The sequence below is a fragment of the Anser brachyrhynchus genome (assembly GCF_964034855.1).
Source record: "Anser brachyrhynchus genome assembly, chromosome: 1".
In the NCBI taxonomy this organism is placed as follows: Eukaryota; Metazoa; Chordata; class Aves; order Anseriformes; family Anatidae; genus Anser; species Anser brachyrhynchus.
In genome coordinates this window covers 211,758,893-211,776,040 of record NC_137694.1, presented here as the reverse complement: position 1 = coordinate 211,776,040, position 17,148 = coordinate 211,758,893, and the positions used below count along the sequence as shown (strand labels likewise).

Below are 17,148 nucleotides of genomic sequence, written 5' to 3'. Positions count from 1 at the left end.
AGAGGCAAAGACAACAACTGGGCAGCAGAAGTGCTACCAAAACTATTTCACACTGGGACACACTGCCCTGTGGTCCCCCACAGCTCCAACCCAACGCCCTGCACCAACCCTCCAGCTTCCTACAGCTCAGCGGAGAATTTAGGGGATGTCCTGAGATGCGTCACATCTGCATGTCCAGGCACTGGTCAGACCTTGAGCATCACCTCTTTGCAAGGGGCAAAACCACACGATTACCCCATGGCTACTGTTACTGCGTTGGGTTTGCGGGTACCCGACCCTGCAAGCCTCCCAAATCCCATCCCCGTGCCTCAGTGCGCAGATCCCATTAAAGCCAGATGGATGATGCCATCCTCCCCGTCCTCCCTGCAGAAGCAGATCGACTTCCGAGCTGTTTGCAGGTGGCCAACGTCCTGTGCCCAGCACCAGCAGAGCGCCATTGGCTTTTCTTTGGGATCACACTGCTCCTTTTAGTGCAAGGCAAGCCCCCAACGTGCAGACCCAGGCTGCAGAGCTCTGACCGGCCCCAGCCCACAATTATCCTGTAACCACAGTGATGGAGTGTCCCCCCCATGCTCAGTAATAGGGTCCCCCCCCATGAATGATCCCCTGCAGCACCCACAATGAAACCATCTCTTCCCTCTCGGCCCCTCGGGTGGGTGTCTGTGCTGTTCCCAGCTCTCCCCATCCATCCCTGCCATCCCTGGGACTGCCTGTGGGACCAGCCCCGTTCGACCCCATCCCTCTGGGGCCACGTCCCCACAGCACTGGGGCCACCCTGGAGCCATGGGGTGGGTGACACATGACAGATTCCCATTGCCCCTGTGCCCGAGGGGAATGAAACCTCCCAAATCGCGCGGCTCCGGCGATGGAGGGCACGACGGAGAGGACTGCGACTCCTTGGGAGGGTCAGCAGGGAAAAACGCTGATGCAAGTAAATCCAGCGCACCGTTGGGAGGAAGACTGTGCCCTCCGGACTATTTTTGGCTTGTTTTTCTTAACTATGGAGCCACTGATCTATGATATTGTCGCTGCTGTGACTAAGGGCTCTGCAGTTGGAATCACATCAAACAGGAGTTGGAAAGAGGGCAGCGCGGGTCCCGGGGGACCGGTAATGGGAGAGAGCCCTTCACCTCCTGTTTACACTTTAATGCCCATGCAGGTAATTCATTATTTATTGCTAATGTATTTATAGAGCATTACTAGCACGCACGGTGCTTTGCAGACATCTGGGGGAAAGGTCCCCCCTCCCTCGGCTCTCGCGGCACAAACGGCGCGGTTAAACAAAGCCCCGGCTCTGCTGACCCGTTGCCTTTGTACCAAAGCCCTGCTGCTTTTGCCCTGAGATGGAGGCGCCTCCTCTCCCTCCTGGGCTTTGTGACATTTCCAGAGGTGCCTTTTTGCTGCTGGCTTGCTGCAGCAAAAACATGCATGCGACGTCCAGGACACGCACCAAAGCCAAGCCTGGCTGCGGGCACCCAAAGCGCCCGCTCCCGGCACCCATCGAGCCACAGCCTTGTTCTCCAAGCAGGGGCTGCAGCACAGCAAAACGTCACGGGCAGTACCAGGATTTCATTTATTCGGCATGAAAAGCCACGGTGGTGCTCCCAGGGCCCGCACCCAGCTGCTCCGTGCAGTTTGCAGGTCCCGAGTTGCTCCCAAGTTGCTCCCAAGTTGCTCCAGTGCCTCTGCCCTCGGCACCTCTCCGTCTCCCCAGCCCTGCAAACGGACTGCATGGGACTGCCCCAGCCCTCCTGCCCACCCACAGGTGGTTCTGCAAGCCCAGAATATTTACACGCAAAATCTTTGATACCATCCTAAAATACGCACCCCTTAGCACAACACATCCAACCCCACCCGGGCGCTGATGAATCAAAGAGCAGAAGCACCATGGGCTGGGAGCGATACCCAGAGGGGACGGGCAGTGGCCGTGCCCCCAAAACGACCCTCACCCTCCTCAAACCCAGTGGCGAAGGGATGCTGGTGCTGCTGGCGATGCGAGGAGGTCCCGGGTGACCGCCGTGCCCGGGACGAGCTCGTGCCTGCAGTGATAAGTGGAGATCAGCCACCGGGACACGCTGGCCACGTGTTTTGTCTCCCCATCCCCGCTGCCTTTTGTTCCCCGCTTCTTATCTGCGCCCGCTGAGCCAGGGGAAGGCTCCTCAGGGACAACGCTTGGCCATGGGCATGGCCCAGGGTCGGAGCCAGCCCCATCGGGTCCCTGCACCACGCCAGAGCAAAGCACAAAGCCTCAAAACCTTCCCCCAGGTTCTTCTCCTGCCTCCCGAGCTGGGCTAAAAGCAGAATTTTACAAAAGTTTTTGTGCTCCAAGCAAGAAAGGAAGGGAAGTCAGCTAGGATGAAGCCAAACCTGGAACAAAATTTTCATTTCAGTGCCAGCCCTTTGCAAACACAGGGGGAAGGGTTTTTTCAAAGTGAAAGGTGGGTTGTTAGCAATGGCTTCACCTGCAAAAGTCACAGCAAAACACTCATTTTCCAGCATTTTTCTCACTCCTCATTTTCCAGCATTCTTTTAAGGAGCCTTCTGCAGGGAAAGGAGCAATTCCAGTGTCACGGGTGTGAATTTCAGTGGCATTAAAATGACCCAGCTCACACCGCTATCGCAACTGTCACATCAGCTCTTCTCCACCTCCCAAGCCTTGCACGAGGCTCTGCACTTTCCCCGTGCAAAAACAATTTCCTCATTGCACTCACTTGAAAATGCACAGACTTGAAAACGTGCCCAGGAGCAGCGCAGAGGCCATAAGATGATTTTTTTTTTTTTAAATCACCTTTTATGTCTTTGGATCTTCCCCTGTAAGAGACAAGGGGCAACGTACGTTGCTGATGGCCTGTTTGAGGCCGGCCGGCACTGAAAGCATTTCTACGACACCTCCGGTCATAGAAACCTCAGCCCAAAAGCGCTGCCCACAAACCACGAGGAAAATGCAAGAAAACCCCGTGGAAAGTTAGAGCTGGAGGCCTGGGGCATGTGGGGAGGAGGAGGAGAGCCTTCAGCCTCGTTTGGCGGCAGCAGCAGGCAGGGAAAGAGGGGGACGCCGAGCCTCAAGCGGGCACATGGGGCGGTGAGCGATGCCCTCGCTGCGAGCGTTGCTAAAAAAAACAAGAAAAAGGCAACAGTGGTGGCAAAAAATGGGTGTCAGAGGGCTCCAGGGCTGGACCCACATCCCTGGGATGCAGCCCACAAAATACCATGGGCTTTGTCAAGGTGGGGAAGGGGAGGCAATGCCACAGAGCCGGCGGCACGAGCCTTCAATTCTTTTTGGAAGCCTTGGGAAGAGAATGTGATGGTCCAGATCGATTTGTTGGGAGCACCTTGCATCAACCCCAACCTAAATCTCATCGCAAGGACACGGGGATGCTGTGAAAAAGGAGATGACAGTACACATGTGGGGCCAACGGGATGGCTAGGCAGATCATCCACCCCAAAGCGCCCCATCCCCCTGGGGGATGGAGGAAGACGGGGGTGTCCTCGGGGTGCCGGAGGCTCAGCTTCGGGCTTTGCACCTCGGGAAAGCTACGGCCCAGCTGGAGGGAGGCCAGGGAACAGCAGCTGCAAAAGGAAAGGGGAAAAGGTGAATTCCACACCCGCAGCTGCGTCCTGAGATGGGTTGGGGCTGGACCAGGCGGGAGCACGGAGCAGAGGGCGCTGGCTGCACACGTCGGGCTCCCCGTCCTTCAGTGCGAGAGCAGACATCCTCGTGCTTAAATAATTCACAGCATAAAAAATTATTTGATGTATTCCTGAACCTATTCCTCCCCTGCCACCCCTCCCGCGAGCTCACTGGCTTTCTCTGGCTGCCGTTGTTTGCTGTCACTTTAAATATAGGATTTGTCCGTCCTGACAGCCCGATATCGGGTGGCCGGGAGCAGCTGGGGCAGGCGCAAGCCACCCGCTCACACCAGCATCCAAAATGCACCCGGCCCCCGCAGAATCCAGGGGACATCCAGGGAGAGGAAATCCCGATGGGGAAAAAATCCTACGGGGAAAAAGAATTAAAAAGCACAGGGTGTGAGATCAGGGCAGGGAAGAGCAGAAAAGCCAAGACGTGAGAGAAAAATCCGAATCTGCCCAAAGTGGGGGTTATTAATGTGACCCCAGCTTGGGTCCCTGGAGGTTTGTAGGCACCCAAAGGGGTCCAGCACCCACCCCCTGCCCCCTGGGATGCTCGGTGAGCAGCCAGCTCCTGGCTCCGCACCCGAAATACCCAGTGTCGATCCCAGAGCCGTGCCCCATGGCCAGTGGCTCGTGTCCCCCTTCCTCAGCCTCAGCAGCCCCCGGCCCTGGCAAGACCGTGGCAGGCTTTGCAGGTAGGAGCTCTTATTAGACCAGCTGATACGACAAGGAAGGGGAAAATAAATAAATAAAATAAGATAAGATAAAATAAGATAAAATAAAATAAAATAAATAAAATAAAAATAAATAAAATAAAAATAAATAAAATAAAATAAAATAAGATAAAATAAAATAAATAAAATAAATAAATAAAATAAAATAAAATAAAATAAAATAAAATAAAATAAAATAAAATAAAATAAAATAAAATAAAATAAAATAAAATAAAATAAATAATAAAAAGCCGGGAGGAGATAACGGAGCCCAATGCCAGCTGTTTTGTTTTGAGTGCCCGGTAGCAGCCGCCGCTCTCCGGGCTCGGGGATGCTGCGGGGACACCCCCGGGACGGAGGGGACCGGGATGGCCCCGAACCCCCCCCTCCCCCGGCTTGAAGGGGGCCGGGACAGCCCCCTGCAATTCCCTGGGCTGCGAAAAGCCGGGACAGCCCCGACCCTGCCCGCGGTGGAAAGGGACCGGGACAGCCCCGGGACGCTCCCCGAGCCGGGAGGGATCTGCGAGCAGCCCCTTTACCGAGCCGAGCCGGGCTGAGCCGAGACACGCTGAACCGAGCCGGGATGAACCGAGCCGGGCTGAATCGAGCCAGGCTGAGCCGAGACATGTTGAACCGAGCCGGGCTGAACCGAACCGGGTTGAACCGAGCCGGGCTGAGCCGAGCCAGGCTGAGCCGAGACATGTTGAACCGAGCCGGGCTGAACCGAACCGGGTTGAACCGAGCCGGGCTGAACTGAGCCGGGCTGAGCCGAACCGGGCTGAGCCGACCCGGGCTGAACCGAGACATGATGAACCGAGCCGGGCTGAACCGAGACATGTTGAACCGAGCCGGGCTGAGCCGAGCCGAGCTGAACCAAGCCACGCTGAACTGAGTCGGGCTGAACGGAACCGGGCTGAGCCGAGCCGGGCACCAGCGGCACCGCACCCCCGACGGCAGCCGCCCGCCGCTCGCCTCCGCCCAGCCCGCAGCGCTCCGGCAGCCCCCCCGTCCTCCCCCTCCTCCTCCTCCTCCTCCTCTTCTCCTCCCCCTCCTCCCCTCCTCCTCCTCCTCCTCCTCCTCCCGCCCCCAGCCCGATTTGGGCAGCGGCTCGCCCGGCGCTTCCAGCAGAGCCGCCGGCTGCGGGCAGCGAGCTGCGGAGCCTGCTCGGCCCCGGGGGGGCAGGAAGGGAGGCAGCTCGGCGGCCCCCCACCCCCCACCCCGGCCCGGCCCGGACCCCCCCCCCCAACCCCCCCAACCCCTGCATGCCCGGGTGCCGAGCATGGCCCGCAGGCAGGCGCGGGCGGCGGGCGGGCGCTGGCTGCCCTGGCTGGGGCTCGCCCTGCTGCCCCTGGCCTTGCCCCCCGCCGCCGCCCCCGGGGGCTGCCCGTCCCCCTGCTACTGCGTGGCCACCCCCGAGCTGGTGCAGTGCCGCTACGAGCGGCTGGACGAGCCGCCGAGGGAGCTGCCGGCCTCCGTGCACAACCTGAGCATCGCCGGCAGCAACCTGAGCGTGCTGCGCAGAGCCGCCTTCGCCGCCCGCCCGCTGCCCGACCTCCGCCTGCTCCGCCTGCGCCACGACAACATCCAGGCCATCGAGGACATGGCCCTGCAGGGGCTGCCGGCCTTGCGGACCCTCGACCTGAGCCACAACCCGTTGCTCTCGGTGGCTTCGGGCGCCTTCGCGGGCGCCCCGCTGCTGCGCACGCTGCAGCTCAACCAGGCGCTGCTGGCCGCCCCGCTGGAGGAGCAGCTCGCCTCGGCGCTGCGCAACCTCAGCCTGCGGCGCCTGGAGCTGGCGGGCAACGAGCTGCGGGCGCTGCCAACCACCCTGCTGCCCGCCGGCCTGGAGGAGCTGGACCTCCGCAACAACTCGCTGCAGCGGCTGGCGGCCGCCGAGCTGCGTAGCTTGGAGGCGCCGGGGCTGCGGGGGCTGCGGGTGTCCCTGGGAGCCAACCCGCTGCGCTGCGACTGCGCCCTGCGCCCGCTGCTGGCTTGGCTGCAATCCGCCGCCGCCCGCGTGCCCGACGCTCGAAGCCTGCGCTGCGCCGGGCCTCCTCCGCTGCGCGGGGCCTCGCTGGTGCGCCTGCGGCTCGAAGGGTTGGGCTGCGCGGCCTCCGAGGGCGGCGAGGCCGGGAGGCTGGAGACGGCCTCCTACGTCTTCTTCGGCATCGTGCTGGCCCTCATCGGCATCGTCTTCCTCATGGTGCTCTACCTGAACCGCCGCGGCATCAAGCGCTGGCTGCACAACCTGCGGGAAGCCTGCCGCGACCAGATGGAGGGCTACCACTACCGCTACGAGCAGGACGCCGATCCACGCCGCGCCAGCGCCGCCGGCACCCCCGGCCTCTGACGGCACCCCAAAACCCACCCATCACGCTGCCCCTCGACGCCTCCATCCCCGGCATCCTCCCCGACCCCCATCCCGGTGCCGTGGCAGCGCTCCGGAGGCAGAGCCACCCCTGGGGATGCCGCGTGTGCCCGCGCTGGGATGCGTCCAAGCGGGCAGCATCGCCCCTCGGAGGGCTCCGGACTGGCTCGCCCCCACGCCCTGCTCCATCCCATCCCAACGGGACAGATCCTCTCCCCTGTCCCCATGCGCGTGCGGGCAAAGTGAGGGCTGGGACAGAGCCCCGGTGGCACCGTGGATTAGGAGCCGCTCCCCGCACGTCCTCCCCACGCCGGGCCCCGCGTTGGACTCGCAGCGCACACGTGAGTGTTGGGCACGTCCCGGGGAGCTGCGGGCCGTACCTGAAACTGTCCTGGACGTTCCCGGAGCCCGGACTTGACTTTGACCATGTACAGCTCTTTCCTATTAGATTTGTATTTGACTAAGGCGAAACTTGGCTTGATTGCTCCTTTTTTTTCCCCTCCTTTTTGTTTCTTGCTCCACACCTGGAGGAAAAAGCACGAGCCAGCTGCCCTCCCCTGAGTAACAACGTGCTTTTCCCAGCCCATTGACCGATTTTCCTTTGTTTGACACCACTTCCATTTCTTTCCAGGCACAAAACGATGCAGCCGTGCGGGAATCGCCTCCGCGGGCTGCGTGCATGTTCCCCGGGGCACGCGGGGGGCAGCTCTTTTCGGACTCTAACCTATCTCCTAGACTAGGCTGTCTCAGCACTTCGTAATTTAAAACGAGCGAAGCAAAAGCTCCAGCTCTAGTGCACCTGCCCGTGTTTGCTTTAGAACCGTGCCTGTTACTATATCCTACAGCAAATATATTGAAAGCTGCATCCCTCGTATCGTCTATTCTCTCTAAAGCTTCTTGCAGGGGGTTCCGGATATCCGCTGGTTATTGCGGTTGGTTCTCCAGAGGCAGGCAGGCAGCCGCGGGCTCCCTGGAAGCACAGAGTTTTGCTGGTGCTCGCAAACTTCTTTTCCTGGGCTGCTTCGGGGCGGCAGAGCGCTTTTGTGGGGTTTGTGCACGGAGCTCAGTCTCTGCCCTTGCTGGTTAGGGAGGCAGGGGCTTGCTAAATCATCCAGACAGCAGCTCTCCAAAGCAATTTTGCGCTCTGGAGTATTTGTTCCATAATTCATGAGCCACCCGGGTCTGCTGAGCACCTAGAGCTGCAGGGAGAACCGGCGCGGGGCTGCGGCTCGCAGGGTTTCCAAATGAAGCTGTGGCTCGTGCAAAGTGGCTCCTTAAAAATGCTGCGCCCGGAGGCTCAGCATCCTCGGAGGGCTGGGGACATCCTCGGTGCCACGCTGGGAGCCGGGAGCAGTGCCCGTACTGCCGGCTGCTTCGGGGTGCTGGGCACCGCTGCTGGTTTTGCAGGGAGCAGCAGGTACGCAGCGCGTCGGGCTTGTAAATAAGAAAAGGAAGCAGCTGGGGTGTTTTGGGGGCTTTCTGGACCCCTGAGCGTGCGTGTGTGCGTGTGTGTGTGTGTACTCGGCTCCTGCGCCGGGCGGTTCGTCCAGCAGAACTCTGCCAAAAGCGGCAGCACAATCTCTGTGCCCAGAGCCCCGGGAAGGACAGGATCTGGTGCACGGTGCTTTGCATTTCCTCCCTTTGCATTTTCTCCCCTTGTATTTTCCCCTTTTGCAAGCCCGGTGCTGAGGCAGGGGAGCCGGTAGGGACAGGGGAGCCGGTGCAGAGGGGTGGATGCGTGCCGAGCCGGGTGTTCTGGCTGCATTCATGCAAGGAAAAGGCGCTGCAGGTCAAACCGAGCTTCCTGGGGGCTTTGGGCTGGTCCTGCAGAGCAGGAGCTGGTCCCACACTAGAGCCGGGGCTCTGCAGAGGGTCCTGGCTCTGCGCTGATCCCGAGGAAAACCCCAGTTTGGTGCCTGCGCAGCTCAGCCCATCCGAGATGAGTTGCTCCTGCAGAAACCTGTCACTTCTCAGGGACCTTTCCGGAGGAGATTTCTTTCTATCCCAGGACCCTGTGGACTCTGGCCCCGTCCCACCACCCCACGCAATGAATTACCGGGGAGATTTGGAGAGGAGAAATCCCAGTCCCCGTTCCTTGTCCTCTTTCCCACCTCATCCCCTGTTTTCCCACCCCAGCAAATCCCCCGTGCAACCAAAAAACGGTGCCCGAGCAATGAGAGGGGCAGGAGGATGGATTTGCACACCTGGCTGCAGACCCTCCAGGGCAGCAATGACCTGGTTCCCCCCCCCCCTGCTTTTGCACAGCAGGGCACGGGGGGGAACTTCAACTGCTTTTACTGCTGGGGACACGGGGGAGGCGATGCAGGTGCCTGAACAACCCTCGGACCGTGCGCGCGGTGCCCATGTCCCGGCTTGGCTCCGTGGAGAGGGCACGGGGATGTCTCACGAGGGGGGTGACTCCTGGCCCCAAAACCCTTTGGCAAAGGCTGTCCGGAGCACTGTGCCCCCCATCCCTGAGCGTGCAGAGCCCTTGGGGTGCATGCAATGCCCCCCGGAGAGGCAGAGCCCCTTAAGCTCAGGGAGGCAGGTGGGCGAACACGGGGTGCAAGCGCTCGGGTAATTAACCAGCTGGAGGAGCGTAATTCTCGTGGCTTGTTAACACGAACGTTGTTCTGCACAGCTCATAGCCCACGGGTGACAATCCGGGAGGATTAACCCACGGCCGGGGCCTGCTGGCAGATCTCTGGATTAGGGAGATGAAGACTTGTCGGCCAAACAAGGCTCAAAAACGTGCTTTTTGGTTGCATAAACCCAGAGGTGCGCTGAGAGGGCTGGGATTGCCGCGACGTTTCTGCACGGGGCCTTTCTGCCGAGGGCTCCGCGAGGCTGATGAAACCTCCCTGTGGCTCTCAGCACCCCAAGGCTCCAGCCCCAGCTCTTTGTAAGCCAGCAGTGCTCCAAGACGCAGCACGGGCTCCCAGATTTGCTTTTCCTCCCTTTTTTTCCCCCTGCACATCCTGGTGTGTTGTCGGTGCTCGGGGCTGCATAGTTGGGCAGAAACCCTGCCCCGAGATCCATTTGGTTTGTACGCAGTACTGTCAGTTTTCCCTTGCTGTCTGGCTGCAAGGCAGGGCCATGAAATGGGGCAAAAACAGTGTTTTTGGAGCTGCCTGCGTGGATCCAGGATGGGACCCGGGGGGCTGTGCAGAAGAGGATAGATCGGGGCTGTTACAGGGACTTTGTCCCCTGCATGCCCAACACCAACCAGTGCCAAGGATGGAAATTTCCTCCATTTCACCCACAAAAAGCCCTAAAACCCTAAAAAGAGGTGGGCTGCCCTACCCCCTTGCTTTCAGTGCAGCCAGGTCCCTCCTGCGGCTGGAGATCGGCTCCTCGGGATGCTCGTGCACCCCAGGGGCTTTCACCTAATCCTGGCTGAGTGCAAGGACGGGTTTCCAGTAACCTCCCCCAGCCTGGCTCACCTTCCAAAAATCACTTGATTTTTAGGTTGTCTCGAGCTTGTTCTTGGCACACGGGGGACAGGTGGGATGCTGGGGGTGGGGAGAAGCTGATGGGATGGAGGTGATGCAGGGGGTATAACCTGGCTGCCGGGTGGCCCCGTGCCACCAGCCTCCCCCCGGTCCGCTTGCAGAGGAGGGAAGAGCAGCTTCGAGGGGGTTTGGGCAGCACGGGGCCCTGCTCACGGGGTTGGGACAGGGCCAGGGGCACGCTCCAGGCAGGGGAGGTTCTCAGGATCAGCCCCTGTGTCCCAAAGCCTTGGAGATGGTGCTGGGCACGGGCAGGATCAGCCCCGCTCTGACCCCGACCCCGTTGCGAAGAGACCCGTCCAGCACCGAAGCAGATTTCCCTCCGCTGTTTGAAGGGAGCTGGTGCAGGAAGAGGATTATTTCATCAGCTAAACCAAGCTTTTGGCCACCCAAAGCGGACAGCTTGCTGGGGGAGGCAGGGGTGGGGGCTCAGCACCCCTCCGGGCACTGCCCTGGCCCAGCTCAGGATTTGACCCAAGACCCTGGGGCTCTCCAGGGTGCACATCCTGAGTGGTGCGGAGCCCTAGCGGGGAGCTTGCTTCAGCAGCGCCTTGTGCCCGGGTGGGAGGACACCAGGAGGAGTTTGGGCCCCATCAGCCGGACCTGGAGGAGGAGGCAGGAGCTGGCAGCAGGACACGGAGCATTTACCTCTCGGGGCTCTGCTGGTGCCAAAATTTCCAGGCTCTCCATCTCCTCACCCAGCAAAGCGGTGCGGTGAGGGCTGGGGCACGGGGCTGGTGCTGTTCGTGGAAAAAACGGACTTATTCAGCGGGAATTAGGGCAGAAGAGCCTGGCCCTGGGTTGCTCCCCTCCCTGCTGAACCGTGCCTGGCCCCTCAGTACCCCAAAACCCCATCCAGGCCCCGGCTGTCCCCGCACCCCGAGGAGGGTTCAGCACCCTGCTGCGGCACCCAGCGGGGCCCCGGTCCCTCGGCACGGGCTGCTGGGGACATCCAGCGCCTGCTCCCGCAACTACAGAGGGGTGGAGGGAGGGAAGAGGGAAGGAAACCCGCAGAGGCTCAGCCCCATCCTGCCAGCTCCTGTCCTGGTCCCTGCCCTGCGACCCACAGCCAGGGGGGCTCCCCTTTCCCCTGCCCATCTGACCCCTCTGTCTGCGCGCCCCATATCACTTTTTATAGCCCCGAAGCTCTCAGAGGGGTCCTGAAGTCTCTCCCTAGAAGGCTGCGCTGTCAGCACGGCAGATGATTCAGGGCTAATTTTGGTGAGCTGGGGGGAGGAGGGGGGGGCCAGAGCAGGGAGCGGAGGGGGTTCAGCCTTGGGAAGCAGGGAAAAGGAACAATTCCTGGGCAGACGTCTCGGGGATGAGGTCTGCAGCCGTCCCCGAAGGGATGCAGGAACCCTCCTGGGTGTGATGCTGTGCCCCTATTTTATGCCAACCTTCGTTTTTTACAGAAGCCTTAAAATACAGGATTTGTATTTGTACAATGCGTAGTTGTAGCCTGCAGGCTCACAAACAGCCTCTCCCTCCCCTCACCAGCTCCCTGCTGGGCTGTTAAGGTTCCTCGAACAAACTCACCCCAAAACAGCAGCTTCTCCAACTGCCCTATGGCCCCAAACGTCCTAAACCTGCACCTGATCAATTTACGTTTCTTGGAGCATGGTCCCCTTGATCTCCTCTTCATGTCATATATCCCAGCCTTTTTCTCTCCCGCATTTATGAAGACAGTGTCTTAAATTATCCTGAGTAATCAGGAGCTGCAGACACGGGGCACTGTTTCTTCCTCCTGATTCCTGCCTAAAAAAGGAGGAAAAAAAAAACCCAAACCCTCGCGTTTATATAAACGGCACCCACCAGAGCCTCTCCCCCGTCCTCGGGCTGCCCCTAAGCCACCCTCTGCCTCGCACGGCCACAGCTTGGTCCTGAGCTCGGTTCTCCTCCTGCCTGCTGCGTGTGGCGTCGGCGGTAAGGGGCAGCATCAGTCCCCGGTGCTCTGCCCGGGGCACCTTCAGTGCTGAGCCCCCGGGGGAATGGCATCGCGGTTTCCAGATCCTACGTCGTCAGGAGGGGGGAAATCTCCCAACGGCTTTAGGAAACGCTGGTGTCCGCGGGGCTTCGGGTGGCCAGGACCCACCTGCAGCTGGGTGCGAGGATTTCCCACCAATATATTGCGCAAATCAAGTCCTCCAGGTGGCACGCGGTCCGTGTTCCTGTTCCAAGGTGGGAACAGTTACCTGCCAGCTGTTTTGGGGGCAATAGCGTTTGACTAAAAAAGCACAGAGGAAACAGGAAGGATTGCTACTACGAAGAGAATATTTTATTACTTATAACACTTCATTCAGCTAAATCCACATAGCAATACACACAGAAATACTTCAGAAAAGTGCAAATTCTCACTCTATTTGTAATATGCCCTAGTTTTACAGAAGAACAGACACCAGGTAAACAAGAGCACAGATCCAGAACCCCCCAGGACTCTAGACAAGGGAACAATGCGACTCTGGATACTTCAACCACCTCGTACAAAGCTACTACTGAGCACGCAGAGGGTGGGGAAGGAGAGCAAGCATCCTGTGCACCAGGAGTCTGGTGGCAAGACAGACTTTAGTCATCCAAGCGTCACCATGCGAACAGCCCCCCTTGCTTAGGTGGGGGAGAACAGATGGGAAAAAGAGGGGAAAGATGAAATAACAATAAAAATTTTAAGATTAAAGAGAACATCTGCTTAAGTCTTCAACTTTATTCACCAGGGCTCACTGGTCGCAGGAAACATCTCATCTCTGCAGGCACTGGGCCCAGCCCTTCACGGCCCAGTGAAGCCTGGTTCCGAGGTGTCCTCCAGCCAGGACTGAGCACGCCAGATTATTTGCAAAGGGCTTCATCTGTTTCTCAGACACAGGAGCCCACGTTTAAAGCCTCAGCGCAGAGCTCAGCATCACCACGGTATTTAAAACAGAAACCGAACTCCCTAATGCCTCAGGAGCCAAAGAGGAGACGCAAAGCGCTACCTGAGTACTGCTACACCAGGGAGCAAGGCCATAGATTGCAACTCGCTTATCTTTAGTTGGGAGGATCCCTGCAACTGCTTGAGATCGGTCAACAACCACCCAAGGTGGGTAAAAGGCCTCCAGGCAGCGGGCACTGCACGTTGTAAGTCACCTCTAGGTCTGAAATAGAAAGCCACCGAATTTTAATTCTTATTTGCATCATTTGCAGTGTAAATTAAGTACTTCCCCTCTTTAGGAAAAAAAAAAGTTAGGCATTTAAAATGTAGGACATTAGGGGACCTCCTCAGGCAAGATGCCAGTTCCCGTTCAGCCAAGGCTCCCTTCGAGATGCGTGCTGCTGGGGTCCAGGCTGCGGGGAGGGCAAGCGAAGCAGACTGGCCCCCCATTTAAACAGGACTCTGCATCAACAGCAAATGCAAAATGGGGGCTACACCACCTCAAGCTTTATGTGGACCTTCCAGTTGAACTCTCCAGTGTTAAACACGTTCCTTCCTTCTCTTCTGCACAAGCCTGTTTGACTCATGCCGTGGAAGCATCCTTTAGAGTTGCAGAAGGAAAGACATGAGTACCACTTGAAGCTATTCAAGTCACAGACTGCACACTATATCACAACTAGAATAAAAAAGCTGGCTAGAAGCTCACGGACATCCAACTTTGCCTGGCAAGTTCCCAGTACTTATAAAGTTCCTCTCCTAGGCCCTTGGAAATACTATTATACCACACATCTGAGTGAGACAGGGATTAAGCCTGTCACATCAAAAAGAGAAAACACAGAAACAATCCCCCCTAAATGCTAAAAAACAATCAGCAGTATGATTGCAGCTTAGGCTGATGACTTGCTGTAGACAAACTTTGAGAGAGCTGCATTTAAACTGGAAGCACCTAGTAAACAACATCCAGAATGTATTTGATCTATCACCTGCTTCCTACTCAAGTTCGAAAAGCTTTTGTTCTTGCCTGAAAAGTAAGAAAGGACAGCCAGGAACTGAAGAAGATTGTGCACAAGCCCAACAAACTGACACGCTGTACAAGGAAGGTACAGGACACCGAAATAAGAGAATTACAGTCCTTCACAGTAAAAGTAAGGGAGACAAGGCAAACGGGAGGAGATAAGGGAAAATAGTTCCTCAAATGGAACAGTATAAATATATCAAACGGTTCAAATACGGTAGGAAAACAAGGGTAGCAGCAGTTTAAGAACAGCAATAGTTACTATACCCTTAAAATACATTCAATATGTTGTGCCTGTTGCTGTCATTCCAAGAGCACTACTACATCTATAACTTAGAATCCTAGATCCTTAACTCCCTGTGTTGTTCTTTTTACTAAAGATATTTAGATCATGAACAGTAGCCAACTTCTAAGAGCGACGATTTGAAAATATACTCACAATTCTCTTCCATACTGCATTTATAACTCTTGCCTACTGATAAAGCAGACCTCTGGGACATTGCAGATTCCTGCGCTTCGTAGGAACACAATCGTTAACTCACAAGACAACTCCTAACGCTAACTGCTACAATACACACACGGCTGGCCTCATCTCACACGTTATGCTTTTTACAGCTTTAACCTTTACTCGTGGTTCCAAGTGACTTGTTCTCTTTGAGCTACCAGTAGGGTATTTAACAGCAAAATCCAAACCATCCAAGGTTTTGATTCTGCTGCCGGGCGAAGAAATGGCAAGACCTCCTTCGAATTCAGTGCAGTCAGAGCAGGAGCCAGGTTCGAACCTTTTTGTGAAAACTGAAGGCAAAGCATCAAAGTTACGCCTTCACTCCTTCCGATACCCACCCAGAGCTGTACAATACAATAAGTATACTCCAAGTGTAAATGCTTTCACCCATTTTCCTCATCACATCAGTCACGCGTACAATCAGGAAAAAAAAAAGAGGTTTTTGGCATTAGATACATTTCACTCCATTGCAGAACATTTTGGAAACGTTTTTCTCTTAAAATAAAAAATAAATAAATATTGGTGGTAAATAAGAATTTGTGCAACACAGACTTTCTGCGGTACATGTACATTCACATACAGCAAAAATACTTATCCACGGTTATAGTGCAAAGCTTCTATCAGCATGAAACACCCAATACCCGCACAGACGGAGAAACCTCGGTGCTCTTTTAAAGCCATCTAGGTGCAACACATACAAAACCACTCTGCACGGTCCTACGGCATCAAGCTGCGAGGGACAAGAAGATGGAGGACAAGTTTAGATATTTAACAGGGGCAAAGCAATGGCTTTACCTTAAGTGCATCTTAGGTTCTTCTCAAGTAACCTTCAATACAGAGCTCAAGTGTTCAGTTTTCAACCTATTTCTTTTCTTTAATTACTGTAAAGAGACTGGACAGGTGCCCACAAGATCACTGACTTTATTCTGAAGGCTGTTAGCAATTTAGTAGCAAATGTCAATGAGTATTGTTCTCAGTTAATCAATATCCAGTTTTTCCTCAGTGTTGTTTCAGTTAAAGCAGCTTCAAGAGCTTTCCTATGCCAAAAGATGGCTTTCGTATTTTGAATTGGTAGACATCTACGTGCTTCTGTATCTATTACTTTTTTTTTTACTGTTTTATCTTTTTTTTTTTAGAAAAAAGCGATTAAGAGAATCTTTCTGCTCAAGCAAAGACAGAAAATAGTGAGAAGTAAAAATTGTGCCTTAAAAGAATACAGAAGGTAGTTTATAAGATGTGACAAAAAATAAGATTTAAAAAACAAGATTTAGCAAAAAAAAAGTCTCACCTCCATTCTCCCTCCCCTTTTATTTCTTTAAATATATAGACATTATGACTTCAAGCCGTCAAAACCAAAAAAGTCCCAAAAAAAGTCACTAACTGGAATTTTCATATGAAGTTACTGAATTTCTGAAACCTTTATTAAACAAAAAGTCTTAAGTCCCTTCAAAGATACGGGACAAAAAAAAAAAAAACAGCTATAAAGCCTGTAGTAGTTAGAACAGGCAGTTTAACCAAGAAACGGCCAAGTTTCTACTCCTTTAGAAGCCTCGGAAAGGCACCACGGAACTCAAAAAACAGACTGCAAGTGGAACTGCATGTGTTGCCACTATTGTTTCACTCTCTGGTAAATATTTTAAGATGCACACAGGAAAGAAACACCACACCAAGAGCACCTTTAACAACAGAAGGATACTTAGGTAGCCGAAAAATGTTGTATCAGAACAACTCGTCTAAACAAGGTATGCTAAGCACTGAGTTCTACTTCAACAGATTTGGAAATTAAGACCTGTAAAAACGCCACCAACATTCACGCAGAACAGCTAGGAAGAAGCAGGCTTTTTTTTTTTTTGTCAGCTTGGGGTGATCGCTTCCTTCAAACACTACGACTATTCCATTTTAAAGCCTTTTCGCACAAGAGGTACTGGATACCTGAAATTAGTTTAAGACGAGACCCCGACAACTACAGACAACTGTTTTAAAGCTGCTGTGGCAGTTCATTTGCATTGGTGCAGGTCAATTAGTCTTTTGGTCAAAAGAAGAGGAAAGTCTAGGTAATAAATTCCACCCCTTTCACTTTCTCCGTGTATCCTAGTTTGCTAGCCCAGAGTTCTGACAAAAGGATGCTTCTTCGTTATAGAATAAAAACGTAGCTGCTTGTTTAAACACACACACACACACGCACACGTATTCAATCAAGTCCTGTTCTTGGTTCCTTTGTCTGACATAACGCAGTGCAAGCGGTCACTTCTTTAACCAGGAGACCTAAGCGGAGCGCCAGATCAGTCCGTTCTTGTCAGGCTCAAGAAAATTCTCAATCAAAGCCCCAATAAGCTTCTGAAGTTCTTCTTCCAGCACGGTTCTGTCACTAGAAAGGGAATAAGATGTCAGAGGTTAACACCAAGCATCTATTTAAAATATCAGTTAAAATACAGCAAGATCTGATGGTGACGGAGTAGTTTTCTTATGTTTCCTACACGGAACGACTCCAACCTGCTTGCTT

The 17,148-nt window shown here is 55.2% G+C and overlaps 2 protein-coding genes across 2 annotated transcripts in view; one reads left to right on the top strand and one right to left on the bottom strand.

Moving 5' to 3' along the window:
• Nucleotides 1-5,475: 5,475 nt before the first annotated feature.
• Nucleotides 5,476-12,855, top strand: TPBGL (trophoblast glycoprotein like). The gene has a single exon (XM_080574400.1). It carries the CDS (start codon nucleotides 5,626-5,628, stop codon nucleotides 6,694-6,696), a length of 1,071 nt encoding a protein of 356 aa, XP_080430526.1. The 5' UTR covers nucleotides 5,476-5,625; the 3' UTR covers nucleotides 6,697-12,855.
• Nucleotides 12,477-17,148, bottom strand: part of PGM2L1 (phosphoglucomutase 2 like 1) — a 37,188-nt gene continuing 32,516 nt past the window's right edge. Inside the window, exon 14 of the mRNA XM_080574374.1 lies at nucleotides 12,477-17,013. Coding sequence (XP_080430500.1) covers nucleotides 16,911-17,013 — 103 coding nt within the window. The 3' untranslated portion in view covers nucleotides 12,477-16,910. The remainder of the gene's footprint in view (nucleotides 17,014-17,148) is intronic.

Bases quoted from the DNA above. Each gene is read 5' to 3' on its own strand.
- TPBGL (XM_080574400.1), top strand. From the start codon at position 5,626: ATGGCCCGCAGGCAGGCGCGGGCGGCGGGCGGGCGCTGGCTGCCCTGG.